Source organism: Pygoscelis adeliae, unplaced genomic scaffold, assembly GCF_000699105.1.
Source record: "Pygoscelis adeliae isolate BGI_AS28 unplaced genomic scaffold, ASM69910v1 Scaffold4, whole genome shotgun sequence".
NCBI classification, from domain to species: domain Eukaryota; kingdom Metazoa; phylum Chordata; class Aves; order Sphenisciformes; family Spheniscidae; genus Pygoscelis; species Pygoscelis adeliae.
Genome location: NW_008824986.1, coordinates 11609987 through 11633340, shown reverse-complemented (window position 1 = coordinate 11633340; position 23354 = coordinate 11609987). Strand labels below are relative to the sequence as shown.

Here is a 23354-nt window from a genome sequence, read left to right as displayed (position 1 = left end):
AGTGTAGTGCAAATCTCAACAGGTAAAGACTTCTGCTAGAACTTCTCAGACCTAGAAAAACTTGAAAATAGACATGTCTGGCACGAGGTTCAAACCCAGTTGCTTCATGGGAACCGCCCTGGGAACACCACATGTCTATGACCAGCTAACTTCATGTAAACAGAGAAGCAAAAAAGCTAAGAAAAAAAATTTATATGCACAAGTATTTCCACTCGTTTAAGGGTTTTTTCCTTACAATAATAATGGAATCATAAAATTGCTTATGGAAGAAAAACAGTAACTTGCAATTTAGCATACAAGTCTTATTCACAGTGAAAAGCACTACTCACTATTCCTACTGTTTTGCAAGACTGGGTTGATAGTTAATTTAAGGCTTTAAAATTCATAGGATTACTCTCTCCATCAGACTTTCTAAAGACAAATATAATGAGATTAACATACCTGAAAAATATACTTAGTGCTAGTACAGCAGGAGACTACTAATTCAGAAGACAACAGTTTTTAGGTACTCCACTATTTATGATCTCAATGTGCATAAAACTATAAAAGTGATTAATCTCATTTGGTGACTGGGCTAAGAAAAAGGTCAAAGGAAAAATTACTTCTATTCAAACAAAAAAGGGGCTTTTACTGCTGAAACCAAGCAATACTAAATTATTTTCAGGGGCAGTACAAACTAGGTATTTCATTTCTGAGTGTTTTTTTAATCTTTAAAAGTATTTAGCTAACTAGAAAGATACAACCCTATTCAAGGATGACAATTAAAAATTTATTTAGAATGCAACCAACTGTAGAGAATTAAAAAAGAAAAAACAACCAACCAGAAATACTTTGCTAGAGATAGCGTTACCACTATATGTTTAGACTGGAAATAAAAGTTCAAGTTTAGGAACAAGTATCAAATCTATTACATCTACCCAGATAACAAAAATGTCCTCTTACCGTAATGCAGAGTAGACTCCCAAAGATAAGAAAGAATAGTCTGGATCATAGTACAGATAGACGGAGGACACGCAGTAGGGCAGGATATCAATTACACCGACAGCAATTATCTTCCCATCCAGCCAATACTGCTGGTGGAAAGAACCATAGCCACATTCTGGTCCATTTGGTGCATTCTCTGCCTAAGCAAAAACAAGAGAAGGATGTAATTGTCAGACAGGTAGACTTTCAGCATAAAAACAATTTTAGAAAGCATTTTAAGACAAAAGTAAATACTGTGAGAAATTACTCCTGCTATCCATGTTTAGAAAAAGGAAGAACGGAATTTGAGAAGTAGGGAAAACAACGTAGGTTCACTGTATCATTTCTAACCTTCATTGTACTCATGATCAGTAACCTCTACATGTCACCCATGCCAAACACGAATCTGCAAACAGCCTCTGCCATCTAGCATTTATAGTACTGAAATGATAAAACAACAATGCGATTCATCAAGTTATTAATACATTATTACATGCAAACAAATTCTGTATATATACTTTTCCCCCCCCACACACACACAGTTTGGCCTTTAATTTGACCTACTTACTCTTCAACAGGAGACGAAGCCCAGAGGCAGAAAGGTGAAATGCAGACATTACATTATACTATGTGGCGCTTCCCAAAGCTGCCTCAACTGCTTAGTTCCTCCAACACTTTGTGTCACGGCAATGACCCTACTGTTTCTCTCCCCCATGCCCCCAAGTACTGGAAGCACTTTGGTCACAGAAATTCAGCTTCTCAGAGTGGCTATTAAAGTTGCTTGAGAACAGCACTAATAAAAAGTACCAAACACCTTACTCTTTACTTGAGGCTTACTCTTTATGATCAACGAAACAACTTTTATCTAAGAGCTTGAAACTCTCTGTTGCAACAGAAACTGTGGAGCTGCTTCTTTGTCAGCCCACATCAGAGTATCTTCTGCAAAAACACTAAGGAACTTGCTATTCTTGGGCAGTGCAGTTTTGGATGTGCAGTGAAGTATGCCTCCGGACAGGGTAAAGCACCTAGAGCCAGAAACTGATGCTTCAAATTAAGCAGCAAATTATCTCCTAACTTAAACTGTATTACACAACCAACTTTGTCGTGCCATTTTCTTCCACGTCAAGTTTACTTTAATCCTGAATTCTGCTGTGCTCAACTAATTATCCATCTAGTCATGTTTTTCACTGCATTGCCAGATCTTCAGAAAGCTGCTTTTCACTTAATAAATCTGACAGTATTGCCTATTATTACCAACTGTTTTGCATTACAACAACAGAAGGTGGGTTTAACCAAGTATTTTGATACAGTAGCACATACTGAAGAGATGATGGGCAGTAGAAGTTATTCTAATTGGTACCACATGTGTCAAAAGAAATCAATCACGTGAACAAAAATCATTTCAACTGACTTACCCAGTCAGTAAGTCCCAAAGTAAAGGCCGTATAATAAAATGTTTGCATTTCTGTATGCTTGTAGAGCATAAAACTAGATATGGAGCTACAGATACTGTAAAAGTGAAACGATCAAACATTTGAGAGCTGAATCTGCAGTATACAAGGATATTAGACTCAGATACTAGCATATTAAACTGGGTTTCTTCTCATTCAGGTAAAGCCTACTTATTCAACAGTTATGGTTTCATACAATATCCTCAACTTTTCAGTAGAGCCAAATGAAATCACATGGTCAGTAGTAAAACTTTTAAGCTGGGACACAGTCAAGTAAGATTTTCTCAAAGGGTTTCTCAGCATAGGTTAAGTTCTCCTCTCAGCTACCAGGGTGCAGCCAAGTGACAGAAAAAATGAAACATCTCCTGCAAGTCAAGGGGAAATGTGATTGTTAATATACCACAGACTTGCTTAAATAAGTTTCAGTTAAAACAGATTTTCTTTCTTTGTCAAAAACTCATCATACAGGATTTAATGAATGTTAAAAAAGATAGTCTAAGCCAACATGGAAAAGATTTTCACTCAAAGCAAAGTCTTCTGAAGTTAAAAAAATGCTGTGTCTGTGTGTGACCCCAAACCTCCAAATGGCATTGCCACCAAACCCCTGCAAACTGAAGTATTAGCATCAGTTAAGAACTTCTAGTAAAGTCTAAAGCACTGTTATTTCACTACTGCAGTTACAAGGAGATGTCATGAGCATAAAAGAGGCTATGTTCTGCAACACACATAATAAGCACAGCACTCATTTCAGGCAAAATGTTCAGGGATTTCTATTACATTAAGTAAATAACATTTTTTTAAAAAGTAATGTTTTCCTCCTCCTTGAAGAGTTTTCATACAATGTAATCCTTTGTAATGCTTGTAGGTATTATATTTTCTCCAATTTCTCAATGAATGCTTGGCTCCTTTAACCTAATTTCTCATGTACCATCCAGGCAATTTGACATGAAGCAGGTCTAGAATATTAAACATTTTGCTGAAGCAGGTTATACCATTTCACGCTATTCCCATGTCCACCTGGGACTGTTTGTCAAAGGTGATGTAAAATATACCAGTGACATCAGGTGAGCAAGCCCCACCAGAAAGAGCTTACCTTATCTACCCGAAATAATACATATTAGCCCTGGAATCAATCCAGAGGGACCAACTTATTTAAAATTAACAATTTATACTCAAACTTCAATCCAATGAATTATTATAATCTGATGATATTGAAGCAATCAAAAAAAGAACAACTAAATCCAGGACAAAAATTAAACAAGTAATTTTCTCTCCAGTGTTTAGACTATAATGCAGAGAAAAATACAATATATTCCATCACACGTTAATTCTACCTGTCTTCATATTCTGCTAGCTAATGATTCCGTGAACACATTTGCTCATATTTTATAACGCATTATTAAAATTTAAATATTTAATAGCAACTAGTATTACATATTGCCCCAATAAGTACACCTCAATGTAGTAACTGCTTATAATTGAGCTTCAATGATGGTGAGATCACTCAATTTTCTTCAAAGCACATTGGTCTTTCTCTTTACTTTTAAGAGATGTTTTACTACTTTATTATTACTATTATTATGGAAATTGCACTTGTTAACCCGCATGCCAGACCAGTGTGCAACTGCCAGAGGCACTGCACGCTCACCTACCAAAAATGGGTCCTGACCATACTAACTGCATGATTATTTTTTCTCTGGAAGGTTTCATGAAATTTCCTATTCTGAACTTTTTCATTTTACCCTCTGCTGTGGATGGGGGAAGGAGGAAGATATGAAATCCGTGCTATCCCTTACACCAAGAAAAAAAAAAAGGCCAGGAAACCCTTGACTGCTACACTCCAGTGGAAATTATATGCCGAAGAAGAGAAGTGATTAATTCCAGCAGTTCCTTTCCCAAAGGCACACACACACACAACCTACCATATGGTAGATTTCTATCTCTTGGTTAGCAACATATTTCCTTTTCACTACTACATCCTCCTTTCACTAGGGATTAGTGGAGATGCTGTGAAAGCAGCCTACAAATACAGGCTGTGTCAGCAGAGAGGTAGCACTGCATGTTTTCATTAAAAAAAGCCAGCAATGCACCCTCGCAGCAAAAAAGGCCAACAGCATCCTGGGCTGTACCAGGCAGAGCACTGCCAGCGCATCGAGGGGGGTGAGCTTTCCTCTCTGCTCAGCACTGGTAAGGCTGCATCAGCAGTGCTGGGTCCAGTGCTGGGCTCCCCAGTACAAGAAAAATAAGGACGTATGGGGGCAAGTCCATAAGGGCCATAAAGACAATTAAGGGGCTTGAGCATCTGAGATATAAGGGGAGCTTGAGAAAGCTGGAACTCTTCAGCCTCGGGGGGAAGGTTTTATTAGTATGTAGAAATACCTGATGGGAGGGAATGAAGGTAAGGGAGCCAGATTCTTCTCAGTAGTTACCAGTGACAGGACAAGAGGCAATGCGTGCAAATTAAAACATGTGAAATTCAATCTGAACAGAAGGAAACAGGTTTTAACTGAGAAGGTCATCAAACAATGGCACAGGCTGGCCAGAGAGCCTGTGGAGTTCCATCCTTGGAGATATTCAAAACCCATGGTCCTGGACAACCTGCTCTAGCCGATCCTGCTCGAGCAGGGAGGTTGGACTAGGTGATCTCAAGAGGTCCCTTCCAATCTGAACAATTCTGTGATGCTGTATCAAAACAAAGTAAATCAACTCACTGCATCAAAACATTAAGACACTGTCTACAGAGCTAACTTCTGTACCTTATTGGAAAAGTATAGTATTTGAGCTATACTGTCAACTATTTAATCAGGACAGTGACAGTAAGCTTAAAATGCTAAAAAGATTTGTGAAGCTGTGAAGGTACAAGGGATTTAAAGTCTCTTGCTATTGGAGTATCACCACGTAGACATCATTGCAATGTCTACACCACTGTAAGGAAAAAAAAAAAAGAAAACAACAATTTGCTAAGATCTCCAAATGAACTGAGTTTTGATTTAGGGCTGAGCAGTGCATCGAATGTGACTGAAATATGACATTCTACAGAAGGTGATCCTGGGAATTCCAGACCTGTAACCGTATCATTTGTCATTACATCTCCTAAAAATTAACACACATCAATAAACAAAATAACGTGGAGCAGAAGCTGACGTGCTTTTCAAAGAGCAAAGATCTAGATTCACAAATGCCTCTCAGTTCTTTAGGATTCAGAAACATCTCAATATGGATAAAAGCAAACAAAGTGAGAACAAATCATCAGTTACATAATGGAAAGCAGCTCACTTTCCATCGTGCTGGATCTGTTCTGTTCTCCATACTGGTATGTGGATCACCAAGGACTGAACAATGTTGCAGCAAACTGAGCTGATAATTTAAAAGTATTCAGGATGGCTAAACAAGAACTGAGTGTAAACAACTACAGAAAGATCCCATAACACCGAGTGATTAAAAAAGGCAGAGGAAATATCAAATGTTCATAAATGCATGGAAAATAAATGCATGGGGAAAAATATTGCTATATACACATCTAAAACAATGGGTATAAATTAGCAATTCACTCAAAAAGATGCTTTTGAGAGCAGTTTTATGAAATCATTGATGTAATGCTTAGCATCAGTCAAAATGGAAAAAGACTAAAGAATAATTAGAGAAGGACTTGAAAACAAAACAAAAACCCCCAAAAAATCATCATTCGACTGCATAATTCCATGGCGCATCTGAGTACTGAGGCTCGTTCCAACTGTTGTACCAAGACGACATGGAACAACTCAGGAAGGACAAACACAGAGATGACTATTAATGATGCCGACACAACCACTGGCCCAGAACACCCCACCAGTTCACTGAGCACCAAAACCCAGGAATCCAGCCTGAGCAGTTAAGATTTTCCCCGTGCCCTTCTTCCATAAACACACTCACTTTAGCAGCAACATGGTACCAGGCCACACTGGTTTTTGGTTAAGACTCCCTCCGTGCAGTTCTCCTATACCGAACCATTACAACCTTACCTCTCCAAAGAAGGTAGTATTTGCATATGTGAAGTGGTAAAGTGGCAAATGTTTAAATGTAGCTTTTAAGACGAAAGGATGAATAAAAAAACCCCAAACAGTTCTCTCTACATTATCCTGTTTACTGCTAGAAGATTGCCTAGTTTTCTGCTACTACAGACTGTATCATTTTTTAAACTCTTCATTTTTTGTGCCAGAGCCCATAGCCAAAACTGAAACTAAACAGAGTAATAAAATGAGGAAATAAAAAAAGACAGGGTGTTCATACTATTTGCAGCTAATAACAATACTAAAAATTCAAAAAATTACAAATTGAAATCATGTAAGGTTTAAATTTGATTTTAAATTTTTTTTGTTCAAAAGAGTAAACAGACTACATACTACTAGATTTGCTTGTGGCAACTGTTTCAGAATAAAGAATTTCAAGAATCCCTTGGCCTCTGATATACAACCCCTTTTATTTAACTTCATCTAATTGAAGACATCTGTAGTGGTGCCACACAAAATTTAATTCAAGCTTCGAAATGTCAATAAAAAGTGTCTGTAAGAAACAATACTGGTATAAACCTGGCAGGGAAGTGTGCATCAACATCTACGTAGCCACACAAAATTAAGAATATAATGGCAGTCTGCTGCCTGAGTTGACGAGGTGATAAAAGCCCTTTTCCTATAAAGTCTAATGAGCTCTATTACTCTTCAGCTTTCAGGAATGTAAAGGCCAGTGGACTCAGCAGAGAAAAGCAACAAACTCTCCACACATGGATTCATTCAAACTGCAACATATCAAATTACTAGCGTAATTACTATAACCTGACAATTTCATTACAGTCACGCGGTACTTAACTCTTTAAGACTAACAAAAAAGTGCAAGAAATCTGCAGCAGTTTGCTTACTTGAAATGAAGCAACAGCACCTCTCCTAAACTTTTAACTGATTGTAGTCATATACCGGTTCAGTAAGTTATTTAGTAATACTTTTTTTTTCTTTCATAGAAATAAATCAAGAACAGAAAAGACACAGCACTTTCTGCTACTGTTTCTTAATGCAGTGATATGAAATTCAGTGGTAGCTTATTATCCAGCAAAAGAGTCCTCAGACTCCTTTGAAAACACAGTGCCATCTTCCTTACCAGTCAGTGATGATACAAGTATTGTGACACCCATCTACACCACCTATACCATAATGGGTTGCTGTCTACAGAGAGTGAAGAGGAAAGAATACATTCATTTCAAAACTTGCATCCAGAATGAATACATACCTCCAGAGGAGAATCACAGAGGAATCGTGTGAACTGCATCGAGGTAGGTTCATCAGAAATATGTGCCCAAGAAGACAGTTCAAATATGCAAAGCAGAAAACCAAGAAAAATATTAGCAATACTTCAGGAGGATACGTTAACAGTCAAATACGCTCTTTCAAAACCATATATTTGAAAAACACCATCAGATTTTAAAAATTAACCCCAAATTTCCATAAACTATCTCCCACTTTCTATTTTGTTAGAAGTACAAATAGATATAATAATTAACCACCCGCAGTACTTCCTTTCCATAAAATAGAAGAAGATTTTTTAAAAATGTGATGCGAGAGAATTATCACCTTGTAATACAGGTCTGTTTCTGGTGTCTTTAATTCTAAATTACACATTATCCTTCTCTGTAACTGCCTACAACAGGGAGTCTTTTCCCACCGTTCCATTGGTACCTGCTCCATCACTAATGCAAGCGGGTTAGGGCCCTCATACCTCTTAATATAAATTGATTAAGTCTATTTACATTCAAAATCATAAGCAAGCCTGGTTTAAGTATAAAGAAGAGGAAGAAGAGAAAAAAAAAAAAATCAACTTCCTGAAAGTGCAAGCATTTTCAAAACTCAATTCTTTACTCAATACAAAATGATGTGCTGCAGATAATCAATCAAAAAGGCAAGGTTTTAATGATCTGGAACGTGTTCAAGATTTTGAGTAATAAAATATAATAGTTATTTATATATAGAGACACCCACAAAAACCTGATTGTTGTCAAGATTTTGTTGTCAAGAATTCTATGAATTTCTGAGATTAATTAAAGAAGATTATTCTATTTAAACAGGAATACAAAAAATGGGGTGATTACTTGTCAGTCATCCCATTTTTCCCAGGGAAGGGGAGGAGAGGAAGGAAGGCAACAATAAGAAGTGCCAATATTGTAAGTTGCTGACTTAGGACGGAGTTCCATGTACAGCCTAAGTAATTAAAACTTTCTCTTTACTTCAGAAGGTGCTATAAAGCACATTTCAGAAATAAAACCACAGCATCTGGTAGATATATAGCTCGATCTGCAAACATTAACTGGACCATTCTCATTAAAGCTCAAAGTGAACACAACCTTAACCTTCCCTAAGACTGTGTCTCTAAGACAGTGCATCTGTTGATGCTAAAAGAATCAAGACTTTGCAGAAGTCGCATTTCCCCTCAAACACATAGCAGCAGCTGATCTATGGATGAATGGTAAACCTTTGGACACAGACTTTACGGAAGAACACTGAATTTCTATAAGGTGCTGATGAAGACACGGGATTGTGCATTTCCTATAATTAACCATTTCAGATCTAGTCATCACCACTCTAAATTACTCAGAGTTTGGAAAAATGAATGATTGCGATATCTTAATTAAATTCTAGATTTTTTTTATTGATTTGGTGGATAATGAGAGAGAACAAGAGAAAAAAAACAGATAATACTTAAAGAGAAAAAAAAAGTAATGCAAAATTTGAATTATTGAGTTACATACCCATAAAAAAAAAAAAGAATTACAAATTCCTACACTGCGAGTGCATCAGTCCTTACAGCCAGTGATTTTAGAATGTGCAGGCTTCAGAAAAAATAAACCATGTGTTATTAATTTTCATGTCAGAAGACCCCCAATAGTTCTTAATCTGTAACTTTAGCTTTATAGTGCAAGTTAAACCCTATGGGTGAGAAAACTGAGCCAACGACACTTTTCAAATAGTTTTATCCATTCTCCAGGCTCTGCTGTACAATCCCTTGGCTTTGGGGGTGACGGGAGACTTTTTAAGTGTACCTGAGCATAACTACTGCTTGCTATGGAGTATATACTGTTACAACTATCTATACTGCTGGCTAGAAAAAATTCTTAACTGCACTTGAATTTGTATCACAATCTTATGGGGAAAAACAACATTGCAATTCTTGTTAGATAGCAAGTATCAACAGGTGAAATAATAAAGTTCTCAGGTTAGACAATTTTCTTAATCAAGTCCTAGAAAACTTCAGAAGGCTGTGAATCTTCTCTAGAAGTCGATTAAGAAACAATTACCCCAAAACCCAACAATTTTTTGCTGTGGGTTTGTTGTGGATTTTTTTGTTTTCTTTTTTTTAAGGAGAATTTAATTGATACATAGAGCTGGAGAATTTAATAAATACTTTAGATCCACTGACCTCTGCTGTTATCTTCTCAACCCTTACTCTCCCCTCCCATGCCCAAATCCACAGCACTTTCATCATAACCCAGGAATATACCTAGTCTATACATTTTTTTAAACAGAAGTAAAAGTAAGATTCAGTTTCTAAATTAAGAAACTCATTTAATACTGCAAGATTATTATGAACACAATTCAAAAATGATTCAAACAACCATGAAATACAGTTAAAAGCTGGTACTGCATGTAAAATAACTCAATCTGTCACACAAGCACAATTAGAATTCCTTTCACAAAGTCACGCTTTTCTAATTTTAATTTCAAACTGAATTACCTAAACTTTAGGTTTTTAAAAACTATATAATACGTACATGAAATCCATAACATTCTTTCTTTGGTGCAAACTAATTACAATTGCCAGAAAGAATCAACAGGACAACAGGAAATAAGTTCAAACGTAATTAATAAAACTAAGAGAGGAATCCATCACTGAAAATTAAATCAAAGGGAGGAAAAAAGGCAGAAAAATAAAAGGAAGGTTTGATCCAACCCAAAGCTACTTGCTCAAGTAAAAGCACATGCACAGCTTTAAAAAGCTGTAATAAAACTAGAGTGTTAACACCTGCTTCCTTTTACAAGTGGGGGAAGATATTCATACACTTTGGATGCTAGACAGGAACGGGTTTCACCGGGTAGCTCAGTAACTTTCTGAAAACAAGGGTTACTGGTGTCACACAATGACATCATAGCCTTCTCAGGAAAAAACAGCTTTGAACTGTCATCACCGGCAACTGCAACATTATCTGAGATCTTCAGTGCAAAGATATCACAGAAAGGCGTTCATTTATAATTTTCCCTTTGACAGTATTAGAGTTTGCTCATATTTGCAATTCACTGTCAAGGAAAACTGAGTATTTGCCCTTTTCCTTTGAGTAAAGGAAGGGTGAGGAATGGATATGGGCCTTTTTTTTTTTTTAAATCTAATCTCTGAATGGGATTAAAATAAACCAAGGTGTTGGTTGTTTTTTGGTTTTGTTTTTCATAAAGGTGCCAGGCTCATAATAAAATAAAAAATGTTATGAGTTTCCATACAGAACACAAGTCATACAACCTACAGTTCCAGTGTACCACCTTCATGTGTACCAAGCAAGTTTATTCTCTCTTTCCTGTTTCCAAGACCAACATCTTCCCCATCTTTGGAACTAAAAGTGGCCAAACGAATCTTAGTGTACCCACTAACAGAAACTAGCCATGAAAAGATGGCATTCTTTCTAGAGGGCTCCTGGCATCTGCCCTATATATTAATTTTATGAAGTTTTTTCCTCCTCACATAGGGCAATCGTTAGGTATCTTACATATGCAGGGAAACGAAGAGCTAGGATCCTTGCAGAGAGGAGAGAGGTTTCGTGGGTTTTGGTTCTCTAGAAGCTCCTTTCCAAGTCAAACTCTTTTCCTGTTTTATCCAGCTCCTCTCGGCTTCATGCAAACCCTGCATGAGTGTGCAGGACATCCTGCCACCACCAAAGAAAGGAGCGATGTCCCCCTTTTGAGCTCTATTACTTTCAAGACATTGGCACTTCTTACAGGTTAAGAATAAATAGGTTTTTGCTCTCAGACATCAACCCTTCCTTGTTCATCAACAAAAACTGTTTCTAAGGCAGTTTACTTTTTAAAGAACTTGGTCTGTAGTCATAAGCACACATTGTCCTAGGAAATGTGTTACGATTTATTTTGTGCATTGGGCTGCCATATTTTAATTGAAATAATCTTCTCTAGCCAAAACAGACTAGAATCAACATTAACGATAAAGTTGTGGAGTGAAAAAAGTAAAAAATAAACAATAAAAAGTCAAGCTTTCAGTAAGGCTAGAAGCAGCTATTAAATGACCCCCTCAAAAAAAAACCCAGTAAAAAGACACTATCTAGGAAAACAGATTGAAATTAAGCTGAAAAATGAACAGAATTCTGTAACTTTCTGTAAAAATCAGGAAAATGGGATAAAACGGAGCATGTTTACAAAGGAAGATGGTGCCAAGCTATCCTCCTATCCTTGAAACGGGCAATATACTAGAGCTAAGTAGGCAGAGGAATCAAAGACTTATTCTGCGGCTGGCTCTATTCAGCATTTTCAACAGTGACTTAAAAAATACAGGAATGCTAACCAAATACAGTTTCAGAGATATCCACAGACCCGAAGGTGAAGAAAGAGCCTTCAAAACATAGTACATAAGGAAAGAGAGGATTTAAAGTTTAAATGCATATCTCAAATGTAGTTTTCAGTACAAGAATCGGACTAATGAAATAGAATTGCTGATGGGACAGAACATACATTTGAGAATTACAATTTCAATTCCCTTATGGAGTGACAAAAGTCACTGTGGCTTTGTCTGCTCAGAAGAAACTTACTCTCAAAATAATGGAGATCTGTCAGTTTTACACTAAAGTGGTTTTTTTTTTTCTAATTTTGTATGGATTTATATAGAAAACAGTGTCAAAAATTAGGAAAAACATTGTAAACTGTTATGCAAAAACATTCTGAACTGAAACAATATGACTATAGACAAGTTGGTTAATCATCTGGATGCCTAAATTCTTAGGCTTTTATAGGCATTTCAAGAATAAAATCCATGAATCCACAGCACTACAGTCACGAGGGCCATGCAAGTAAACAGAAGGAATCAGGCTGATAGAGAAGTACCAGTTGTAAGTCTTTAAGGCAGCGTTATCAGAGATGTGAAACACAAGCTCATTGCAGTGAGACGTTCTGCCACAGCAGCAGCCGACCACGGAAAGCCAACCATCAGATTAGCACTGCCATCAACCAAAATGATAAAAGAACTAATTCAAGAGCATTGTAGAAACGTATGGCTGCCAAGGCAAGCTAGAGAAGGTTAAAAATAACCACAAAGGCTATTGATTTTTTTTTTTAAAGCATTCTCTCACTCAAAGATAAAAAAAGGGGAAACTAGGTTAGAGAGACCTAAAAATTTGCAACTGGCTGCTGATAGCAGCTTTTAAACTGATCAGAACGTGCTCCTTGGCATTTCCTAGACTACTTACTCGGTCTTCTATATTAATTCAAGTGGATTTCTGGAAGGCAATTAAAAAAAACTGGGAAAGAAAAAAAAAACCCACTATACCTATGTCAGTAATTTTTTGCACCTTTTCAAACAGCGTATCTTTTGTGTGTTGTGAAGTTCTTTTCTTCCAAGATAAACATTTAGTTAAGCACAAAGCAAAGAGAGTGTCTAGCTAGCTTTGCAGAGGGAATGGAGACACATGCTATTTTTCTACCAGTTTGTCATTATAAAACACTGTTGAAAAGTTAAATAAAACTTTTGCTTCAGAAGGTCTAAACAGCAATAAACTGTTCACTGTGACTCTTTCTGGAAACTACTGTAGAATTTTTATGATCTTTTATGGAAATGTTTTCTAACTTGTGTAGCTGCCACATAGCTTTTTTTCGGTTACACTTCAGCTCTATTTCTTAAAGACAAAGACTACTGTAAAAAGATTTAAAGCCTAAAAATCACATTAATGTTTTAAGCCACCCAAATAAATCATTAAGTACACTAGAGAAGAGGCAGGAAGAAAAAATGCTTAATTTCAAATTTTTACTTGACAACATGTTATATGTAAAACTCATTTTGGAATTATAAGCACTAATTTTTTCAGCACAAGAACTGAATACAGCTAAAGAACTAAACTAGCTGATAGCTTTTATATAAATGTATATGTGTGTATATATATATAAAAAAAATATGCTGACAGCTTCTATGCTGGACTTCAAGAAGCATTTGAAAGAGGACAACAGGTCAGCAGAAAGGCAATGCCTCTAGTGAGATGATACTTCATTAAGAAGAACTGCTAGAGATATCCCCTATTCTGTCCAAATTAGCCATTGATTACATCACTGGGATCAAAAAAATTCCTTCTTGGAATGAAAGGGCCAAGAAGAAATGTTTTCACTGTATTCATTTAATTTACAATCTTTGCCTCCAGAGCTACGCAGTTCCACATCTGTATCTATCATTTAAATACCAAGAAATACATTTTGACACTTCATATAAAACACAAAAGACATGTAGGTGGCAAAATGTTCTGAAACATTTACATATATATTTCCACATACTTTGTCAATCATCCTGAAGCGGGGGTAGAGTCGGATCATAGCATCTTCCAGGTGATTTGTATTCTGTAAAGCCCTCCCTGCATTTCTTACATAGAAACACAGGTATTTTTGCTGCCGAGCAAGAGTTAAAAGATTTGCAAAGATGGATTGCTCTTAGCAAAGCAGAAGACAAGCCAGATCTATTACTAAGCTTCCTTAAATCCAATGTTCTCATCTGAAGAGCCAGCCTATGCCCTCGGACCTAGTTACTGTTTCTATCTTGTTTCTACCTTGTTTTCAGATTTCTGTACTGTAATTCTACAAAGCTAAAGTATAAAGTACTACCTGGTCACTCTCATATTCTTCTCTGTTTCTTGAAGTAAAACCAGAATAACAGACTGTGGTACATCTGTAGAGAAAGCCACCTCTACTAGCACTGTCTAGCACCAGTACTTGATTCAATGATTTATCAAAGTATTTCTGCCTCTTGGGATTATACAAGACACATAAAAAGCTCACCCTTCTGTCTTATTCTCTGATCATTATTCTGTACATTAATCTACACATTTTATCCCAGAAATATAACCAAATGCTATTAAAAGTTACTCAGTTTCAAAAAAAATATTGACTCCAAAACCATATTTGTCCATTTCTCTCTACATGAATTATTGTGACAAAGCGATGTTATGATTTATTCTATTTCTTATGACAAATGAAGGAAAAAAGTGGACAAACTGCCATTCATACAATTTGTTTGCATAATTATGGCACTCTTGATCTGCTGATCAGCTCTATAATTTGTGCTTCAGCTGATCTTTCGCTGACAATACAGGGAAACAACGCCTGCCCAATGAAAGGATGCTCAGCCTACTATCTCCTCTCTGTTCGTTATAGAGGTCTCCCTTTTTCAGTTTTTCCAGGCTTTCATGATTTCAGTTTTTTTCATTACAGCTTGACTCATTTAACGAAACAAATATAACTACCATCCAAGCAGAAAAAAACCCAAACAAGTAACTTGTAGACATGTAAATAAATCCTTGCAATTGATTATATTAGTCACTTTTTGTATACTATAGACACAGATCCACATATTTAACAGGAGTATAGTCTTCCACTACTTTAGCAAAAAAAAAAAAAAAAAAAAATTGGGAACAGTACAAGGGAACTACTGTCTTGGACCTGAGAAAAAGGTCCATATACAGTACTTCCATAAATGGCCAGAAGAAATGCATAGAATGTGACAAACACTAGAACAGATTCTCCCCTTGCACATTTTCACAGCTTCCAAAAAATGAGCAGTTCAAGGACTTGGCTAATTCAGGAGCAGCCTTGGATAAACTTGTCCAATACACAGTGATACACCTGTTTTCCATGACTGTATCTTACCTCATTAAGAAGCTATTTATACTTTACTACTTAATAATCTGTTGAAGTTCCCCCTAATTCTTCTGATTTTTTCCAACAACTCTTTTTAAGATAAGAGTACATATATTACTAAAAAAGTGGATGACTATGCATTTACATAGCAGCATACTAAGGTTTTGTTCCCACAGAGAAAAACTGAAAAATCAGTTCTTCCACAGCACTATTTAAGAGCAAGTATTATGAAGCAGCCTTTAATTAGAAAATCGTTTGCTATGTTTTTCCTCAGGACACCAATTCAATTCAATAAAAACATGCTGACATAAATATTCCTAGGTGCCAACAACTTTGCGTAACATCAGTACTTGACTGCACTCCAAAGCACAGAGACAACCACGTCAGTTTTGAAACTGAAATCCTGTAGCAACTGACCAAAGGTTTTTGAGAGGGTTGAGAAGGTTTCCAAGGGAAATTCAATTTATACAGACAAACTAAGACAAAAGGGGATAATCAATAGTTTAAAAGCCTATGCAGAAAATAGGTGTAAGTTTTTATGTCAAGATAAAAACAGATTTGAAAAAATCCCACTCACAAGCTAAATTATTTTTGATTCCAGGAGCAACAAGATACTCAAAACCGTTCCTAGAATATTAACTTATTTGGCAGATATCAAATGTACTTCTACTTTACCATATTCTCTGCTTGCCAACAAGAGTGGCACTGAAGATTGTGATGATGCTTCCATAGAAAAGGCAAGTTTTATCACCGCAGGGGCAATACCAACTCTGGGACTTGGAAAAAGTTTATTCCACTATGAAATTTCTGCCTTGCTTTTTATTAGAACAAACAGAAGTTACTGCCTTAATCAGGAATCAGTACTGTATCACCAAAATCCATCGCAGGACTCTTCCCAGCAAAATCTCAAACTAAATTCTTGTTAGTGAACACACACTATTATTAGTGCTACTGCAGTCTCCATCAGAGATGCAGAGAAGGAGAGGAGAAAGTAAGGAGGAAAAGGCAAAATTCAAAAAGACCCACCATCTTGAAGGGCACTGAAACACACTAGTTATCACTAGTCTCAAAGTGGCACTAACCAGAGAGTGCCCAGAAGTTCAAAGTAATCTTTGGTGTCAAGTATTCAATGGATTCCCTGTCCTGGAAATTATCTATTCCCCTTTCTCACTTAAAATCTTGACAAAAAGATGTACAGACATTGCATAGGTGCAAAAAGAGGGCCTTCTTTCACACTCATTGAGCAATAATCAGCTTCATGGTTCACATACCTTTTGTTAATGTTGTGAACTGTTTTATAACTTTCCGCATTAGTGTTATTTTCAAATAATCACCAAAATTCTAAATCTATTCCTAAAATTGCCTTTTAATGTAATAAGGTTAATATTAAACTAGTCTAGCAGCTAATATAGGCAGACAGTGTATTGTAATGCCAACAATCTAAGAATATATTCCAGAAAGAAGTTGTTAATATGTCCCATAACAATTTTTGTCGGATGCTGAATTTAAATATAGGCAAGTTTCTGAATATGAAGTGTTCAGCCAAATATAAAATTAAATAATTTTCCTAAACTAGAAACTTTCCAAACACAGCAGTGTGCAGGACTCTCCCTGAAAAGGAGGTTCACCTACCATACACAGATATATTAGCTTGCACAGACTAAAAGCTAAATTTAATTTTTAGAGCAAAAAAAATCGTGGATGTTTGCCAGTTTAAAGCCCAAAGCAGACTTGTTACTATCCTGATAAAAAGCCCTGTGTATAGGACAGAATTTCATTCCACCTTTACTTAAAGAACTGCTTGGCTCCATAATGTCTGTATGATGTATTAAAAAGTCTGAAAAACAGGAAGAAGAAAAAGTTTCAGGTCTTTGAAATAGCATTTTCCACCCTCCCTCTCAATAACTTGGATGAGTTTTACCCTACTTGGTATCTTCTGTTCTTAAAAGCGACTCTCATAATTCTCCTCCCACACAAATTCAGTATTTAAAAAAAAAAAGGCAAAAAAAAAAAAAAGGCTTCTAATCTGCATCAAAATACATTTTGTGTAAAGTATTCTTCAGTTTACTTCCTACAGGGATCAAATACAAAATGCTTTTGATTGAAGTGACAGAGCTTTAGTGCCTAGTAACTGTGAATAGAAAGACCTTCTTAGCCAGATAGTCACATGAACACACAAGATAATTTACTAGTCCTAAGGAAGCACCTAAATTAAAAGCCATCAGCATCAGACTGAGTTTTTACATTTACTAGACGCTTCAGAGAAGATCTATGTCTCCTCTGGAATACTACACTAAGCCTGAACAAACATGATGCGAGAGACAAGATAAAGGCAGAGCAGGGAAACACCTATGGCAAGTAACAAGGAAAAAGAGGAGGATAAAAATCCATTAAACTATTAGCGGTATGAACGGAAATCCATCTCATTCCCATTCAACAGCAATTCCCATGACAGACTTTACACCTTAAGGTGGTGGAAACCAGAACTGTCCATAATGCATCTTTATAAGCTTTCCTCCCCTAGACTCCCTCAGTTAAAAACCAAAGTTCCATGGGTGATTAAGCCCATCAAACCCAAGTCTACACCAAACCATGCACTCTGACCCAAAGAGAGATTAGATGAACTGAGAGCTAACTGCTATTCAGAACTGAACTGGAAGCAGCCATCATTATTTTGGTCTTGATTGTTCATGATGTAATGACTGTATTAAAAAAATCCATAATTTTAAACAAAGAGTAAGTAAGTATATGAAGTTCTTACCACCTTCTCTGCAGCAACAAGATTTTCAGAGCAAAAGCATGGTGGAATATATGCTGTATCTAAGCATTAGGGCTGAAATACATTCATCGTAGCAGACAAATCAAGTCCCTAATCAGGCCAGGTAATACCTGGTACAAATATAGTAAATAGCTCAATCTTTCTTGGCATGTTTCCAATTTTTACCTTATTATAATTAATCCAATTTATGTCAGTAATTAAAAAAAGGGCAGAGACTACTACTTATTGTTATGAGTCCTATTATTTTACAAAACAAAGTGGAATAAATTTTATGGCTTTCCACAGCAGCATTACAGAGATCTCACAAAAAAGCTCTCCTTACACTCTTTTGAACTAAAGCCAAAAATGATTATGTGGTTCTATTATTCTACCTGGAAAGCAGCCACAGCTTGCTAGGTATCACTTCTGCAAGTATTGCTCTCAAGCACAGAAAAGTCTGACTAGATAGTTGATCAATATTGAAGTCTTACATTTGCAGTAGATAGAAATGACAGATCTGAGGTAGCAGTTTTATTAATTCTGCTAATGAAAAATGTTGTGCCACCTGCCAGAGAAATGGAGAATTGCTGCTTGCTTAGAACCCTACGAGTACTTTTTTTTTTTTTTTACTTATTAGATTAGGATTAGCATCCTGTAAACACCGTTTTAAAAGCAGGCTTTATTCATATGCAATGTACTCTCATCGAATCTCAGACAATCAGCTGGCAGTATTTTTGCACAATTTCTACCAAAGGTGAGTTCTAGTTGAGAGGTATGCTTAGCAATGAAATGTGAATAAAACTGAGATTTTGAAAACCTTCACCTGTTAAGTTAAACGAGACAACAAAAATTAAGGACAAATGTGAAAAGGTACCAAGCAGCTTTAAAGCAGAAGATGCTTTTGCCATCAAAAAAGCACTTCCATACCATTATCCCATTTCCAGTGGAAATCTCAGTCCCAGACCTCTTTACAAATCATGTACAAACAGCAGCTCTACTCAACTCATTACTAACATTAGTTTTTTAGTTATGATGGTGCACAATCCCTGTCTCTTCAGCTCAGTTTCCCCTGGGCTGAAGCCTGCAACAGAAGCTTGCTAAAAACCACAATGCTTTCCCTCCCAAATGGAAACTCCAATATTTTAATATTTAGAATCACTCTAACAGACACCATTTCCCATCATTTAACTGTGCGTTAAAAAAAAAAGTTTTCATAAAGGTGCATGCAGTGAACTGTACCTCATTTTCGCCACAGTCAGAAGGTGTATCCTTGTGTATAGCCATCTGATACTTGGCAAATAAAGTGGCTGATTGGTTGAAGGATGATTTGAACTGGGGGTCCTCAAAGGAGACAGGTACTAACCTCACCTTCAGAGCAAGGAAAATACAGGCATACTATTTTAAGTGCATATAATCAGATAATATGCTTCTGAAGGTAAGGCTAGTGAAAGATCTCCTATCCACTTCAAAGCCTCTGAAGTCGATTTTCTACTTTAAACGTAGTAACAAAAAAACCCTCCTACAGGGGAAAGTCTGACAACTAACACTAAGCTTAAACTGACTGTTGATACTTTCATTAAAGAATAAAAATTGTGTAACACTAGAACACTTCAAAGCATCAGTTTATTGAAACTATTTTTTTGACCAAGTTATCTAACAAATCAACCACAAATTTTATTTTCATTGTACAGTCTCAAGGACTTTTAAAATGTAATCTTCTTAATGGCACATCACTCATTGCCCCAGTTTAGCAATTACGTATTCTTGCTACATATACTTTTTCTCCAAACTCCTGAATTTTTTTCTTTATAGTATTAGAGAGGTAATACGTCTGACAGTTAACTATTACACACCGCCCAGTCATTACAAGAAGCAGTAACGACGTGTAATTTAGATGGAGTGCACTGATTACTTCTTGAAGGGCTTAAATTGAAAAGGAAGAGGTTTATAAAACTTCTCTGAACCTTAAACCAACAATTTGTATGTGTGATAAATTCTTCACTCACATGTTGGCCCTGATCATGCTTGTTCCTCCTTATGGAAGCATTCAAATCAAAGCTAATGCGACTAGTTACCAGGGTTTAGTTTTATGAGATTTGTACTTATAAGGTCCACAATATCTATCTCCAAAAGCCTCATCCTCTCCATCTCTTACCCAAGAGCATCCCCATGTAACTTCCTTAACTTTTCCGTCTGCAATTGAGACCAAATATTTGTGGCACTCACAAAGAGATATCAAAAGAGTTTGCACTTTCAGGACATTGATTTATTTGATACAGTATTTTACATGCTCCTGAATATACAATGGATATAAAATCCACATTTGTTTCTCCTAGAAAGAAGACGTATGAAATGGAGCGGAAGCTGAGCTTTGCATAAATTCATTTGGCCTTCTGACCTGATTTATAGTTGGTTTATCAGGTGGGTCCTGGTGAATAACCATCTGGTAACGTTTATAGACCTGGTAAGACTCCTGAAATGTGGCTTTGAACTGTGAACTTGGTGGAGATGATCTCACCACCCTCACCTTCAGAAGAAGTTAAACACATTTATTGTTACAATATCATGCAATAACTATATATTTGTACATATACAAACATCAAAACAGAGAGAAATTTTTAATTCCTGCACAAGGGCCCTAACAATTTAATTAATATTAGCCAATAGCCTTCCAATTCTTCAACTCAATTTAGGCTATTGAAGGCCTTTATATTTACACTGAATAACATACAAGGTTTTATGTATGTAGACTATGTAGACTAAAACGCCTACACAAGAACTACACAGTTTTTAGGAAATAATACCAATAAATGGTACGCAGATTGACATTTTAAAGAGATTTTTCTGTACTTTTTTTAAAATCTTCTCCTGTAGTTTCACACTATACTGAAAAATACTTGAAGGACTCGTGCATTTGGAAAACTCATATCTGTGCTCTTTAGATAAAGACTATGTTTTTTTGCAACAATCCCAAGGGGATTTCTCGATATTTTTCAAATTGAAAGAGGAAGATGAAACAATGTTTCCATATTCAGTTACAAGTTAATTGTAATAGGAAGTTATCTGTCTTCCCCACCATCACACACAAAAAAAATAAAATAATTTTTTTTTTTTAAAACTACAAATTAAAAATTGTTCTTAGTAAAAATTCTTGCTCCCTAACCAAAAGAATGCTATCACATGAGCAACAGTGCATTTCTTTTCAAGCATATTTAAGGACATGTTCATTTCAAAAAACACTTAATTTTCAGTATGGTTCTGATCTACAAAAAAAACCAAAACACCACACTTGACAGCCATAGTAAGGACCAAAGACAGTCTGGGAAAACACTGCTGGAACCATCCTCCTTCTAATTCTCCCTGCATCTTGTAAATGAAGATGTGCAGGCAAAACCATCGTACTTCTGTTATACAACTCATCAGAAAATCTGGAGGAGTTAGTGAGATGGATCAATTTCATGGCTTCTTGTCAGTTATTCAGGGTGAATCTTTTAAGTCATCATCACTACCTCTTTGAATAATTACCAAAAGAACATTAAAAATTTAACTTCCAATGCCATCATTGATAATAGTAACTCCAGGAAAATACTTATATTCATATAGTTTTCCAGCTTCCAGAAAAAATAAACAAAAAAAATGGTTTTATGGGTTAGAAAGTCCAAAAGTCTTCCAGATGACTGTCTCTATATTACTAATAGATTTAATGGCAACCGGTAAATTAAGCAAAGTTTTCTACCATCACTTTTATGGCTTCCAAAGACATCAAGACACATCAATGACATTTATAAAGAGCATCTATCTTCTTATCTGTTTAATTTTATGAACAGTTACTACTTTCTTGTCAAGATTCATTAGCATAGATAGTTTAAGTATTTATATACTGCAGAACTAAATATTGAATCTCTCTCATCATTCAACACTCAGTTAATTCAAAGTCTTTCATTTTCAAGTCACACTGTATGAAATCAATTTACAAGTTATTTTGGTAACTGCACTGGTCTCTGCTATGACTGACTGCAAGTGCAAGAGTACCCTCTTGTGGTTACACAGAGCTCAGCTGCACCATATATATATCATGCAGTACCACATACATTCCAAGATTTAAACTATAACCATTCCATAAAGTCACAGATGCTAAACACCTAACCATTTCAAAAACTCCTTAACTAGACTTTTCCTTAATTTGCCTCCAACAACAGTGAATGAGATATTACCTCTAATTTGTGCGGTGCATCATCAGGTAAAGAGACAAAAATGAAGTCTTCAATGGTTTTAGGTTGGTTTGTTTTAGATTTAGAGTTTTGCAAGAGGAAAATTTGATCTCCTGCTTGAAGTGGAGAGCCTTCAAAGGTGCACATCTGGTTTTGAAGGAGTTTCTGCAGTTTTCTTTCTTTCCGTATGTCCTTTGCTTTTCGACATGGTGGCTTACTCAGATCGGCCCCTTTGCCTGCAAGGGCATAAGCAAAGAATTAAACACCACATTTTGCAACAAACAGGTAGTTCTTACATAATCACTGAAAATAAATGGTTAAAACCACCATTAACTGCAGACCTTAGTCTGGACATAACATGTCTTTCCCATTTACAACTACCAACAACACCTCATGCCAAACTAAGTTGCAATGATTTTTCCTCTACAGCTGTTTAATGCAGCACTTTAATGGAAACACCTTGACCACGATTCCACTCCAGAGCCAAGGATATATTTAAAAAATAAAATGAAAAGGCTTCCTGCTAAGTCTATCCTTAAATCATTTTGCCACAGCCCCCTCTCAGAAACAACAAAAAGTTCCTGTTTAATGTATGGTATGATGGTGTACTACATCCAAACAGCTATAGGATCAGCTTGAAATACTGAAAGGAAAAAACACAACCACAAAACCTCGCAGCCAAATTCACAGAGAATTGTTCTACTGCATTAAAAACCCAGGTGGCTACACAACAGACTCCTGTAGAAGACACACACACAAAAAAAGGATCTATTTTTTGTCACCTGGAATCCTTATGCAGTATATAGAAATGCTGCCAATGCCAGTGCCATTAGTACCAATGCTACTTACATCATGTAAAAGAAGAGTAAAAGGTCACATAAGCTTACATAGAATCATCATAGAATAGTTAGGGTTGGAAGGGACCTCTAAAGGTCATCTAGTCCACCCCACCTGCCGTATGAGCAGGGACATCTTCAACTAGATCGGGTTGCTCAGAGCCCCGGCCAGCCTGACCTGGAAGGTTTCCAGGGAGGGGGCAGCCACCACCTCTCTGGGCAACCTG

General features: G+C 36.3%; 1 protein-coding gene across 2 annotated transcripts in view; it reads right to left on the bottom strand.

Annotated features, from left to right (window-relative positions):
- The window catches only part of ATE1 (arginyltransferase 1), an 86544-nt gene that overhangs the window by 54533 nt on the left and 8657 nt on the right, over positions 1-23354 (bottom strand). The window contains exons 5-8 of one of the 2 annotated variants that reach the window (XM_009325894.1): positions 22295-22527; positions 20479-20607; positions 7674-7706; positions 943-1124 (exon numbers count right to left, since the gene is read on the bottom strand). In XM_009325894.1, the coding sequence (XP_009324169.1) occupies positions 943-1124; positions 7674-7706; positions 20479-20607; positions 22295-22527 (577 nt within the window). Of the gene's footprint in view, positions 1-942; positions 1125-7673; positions 7707-19319; positions 19449-20478; positions 20608-22294; positions 22528-23354 lie in introns of both variants that reach the window. The other variant, XM_009325893.1, reaches the window with a different exon arrangement.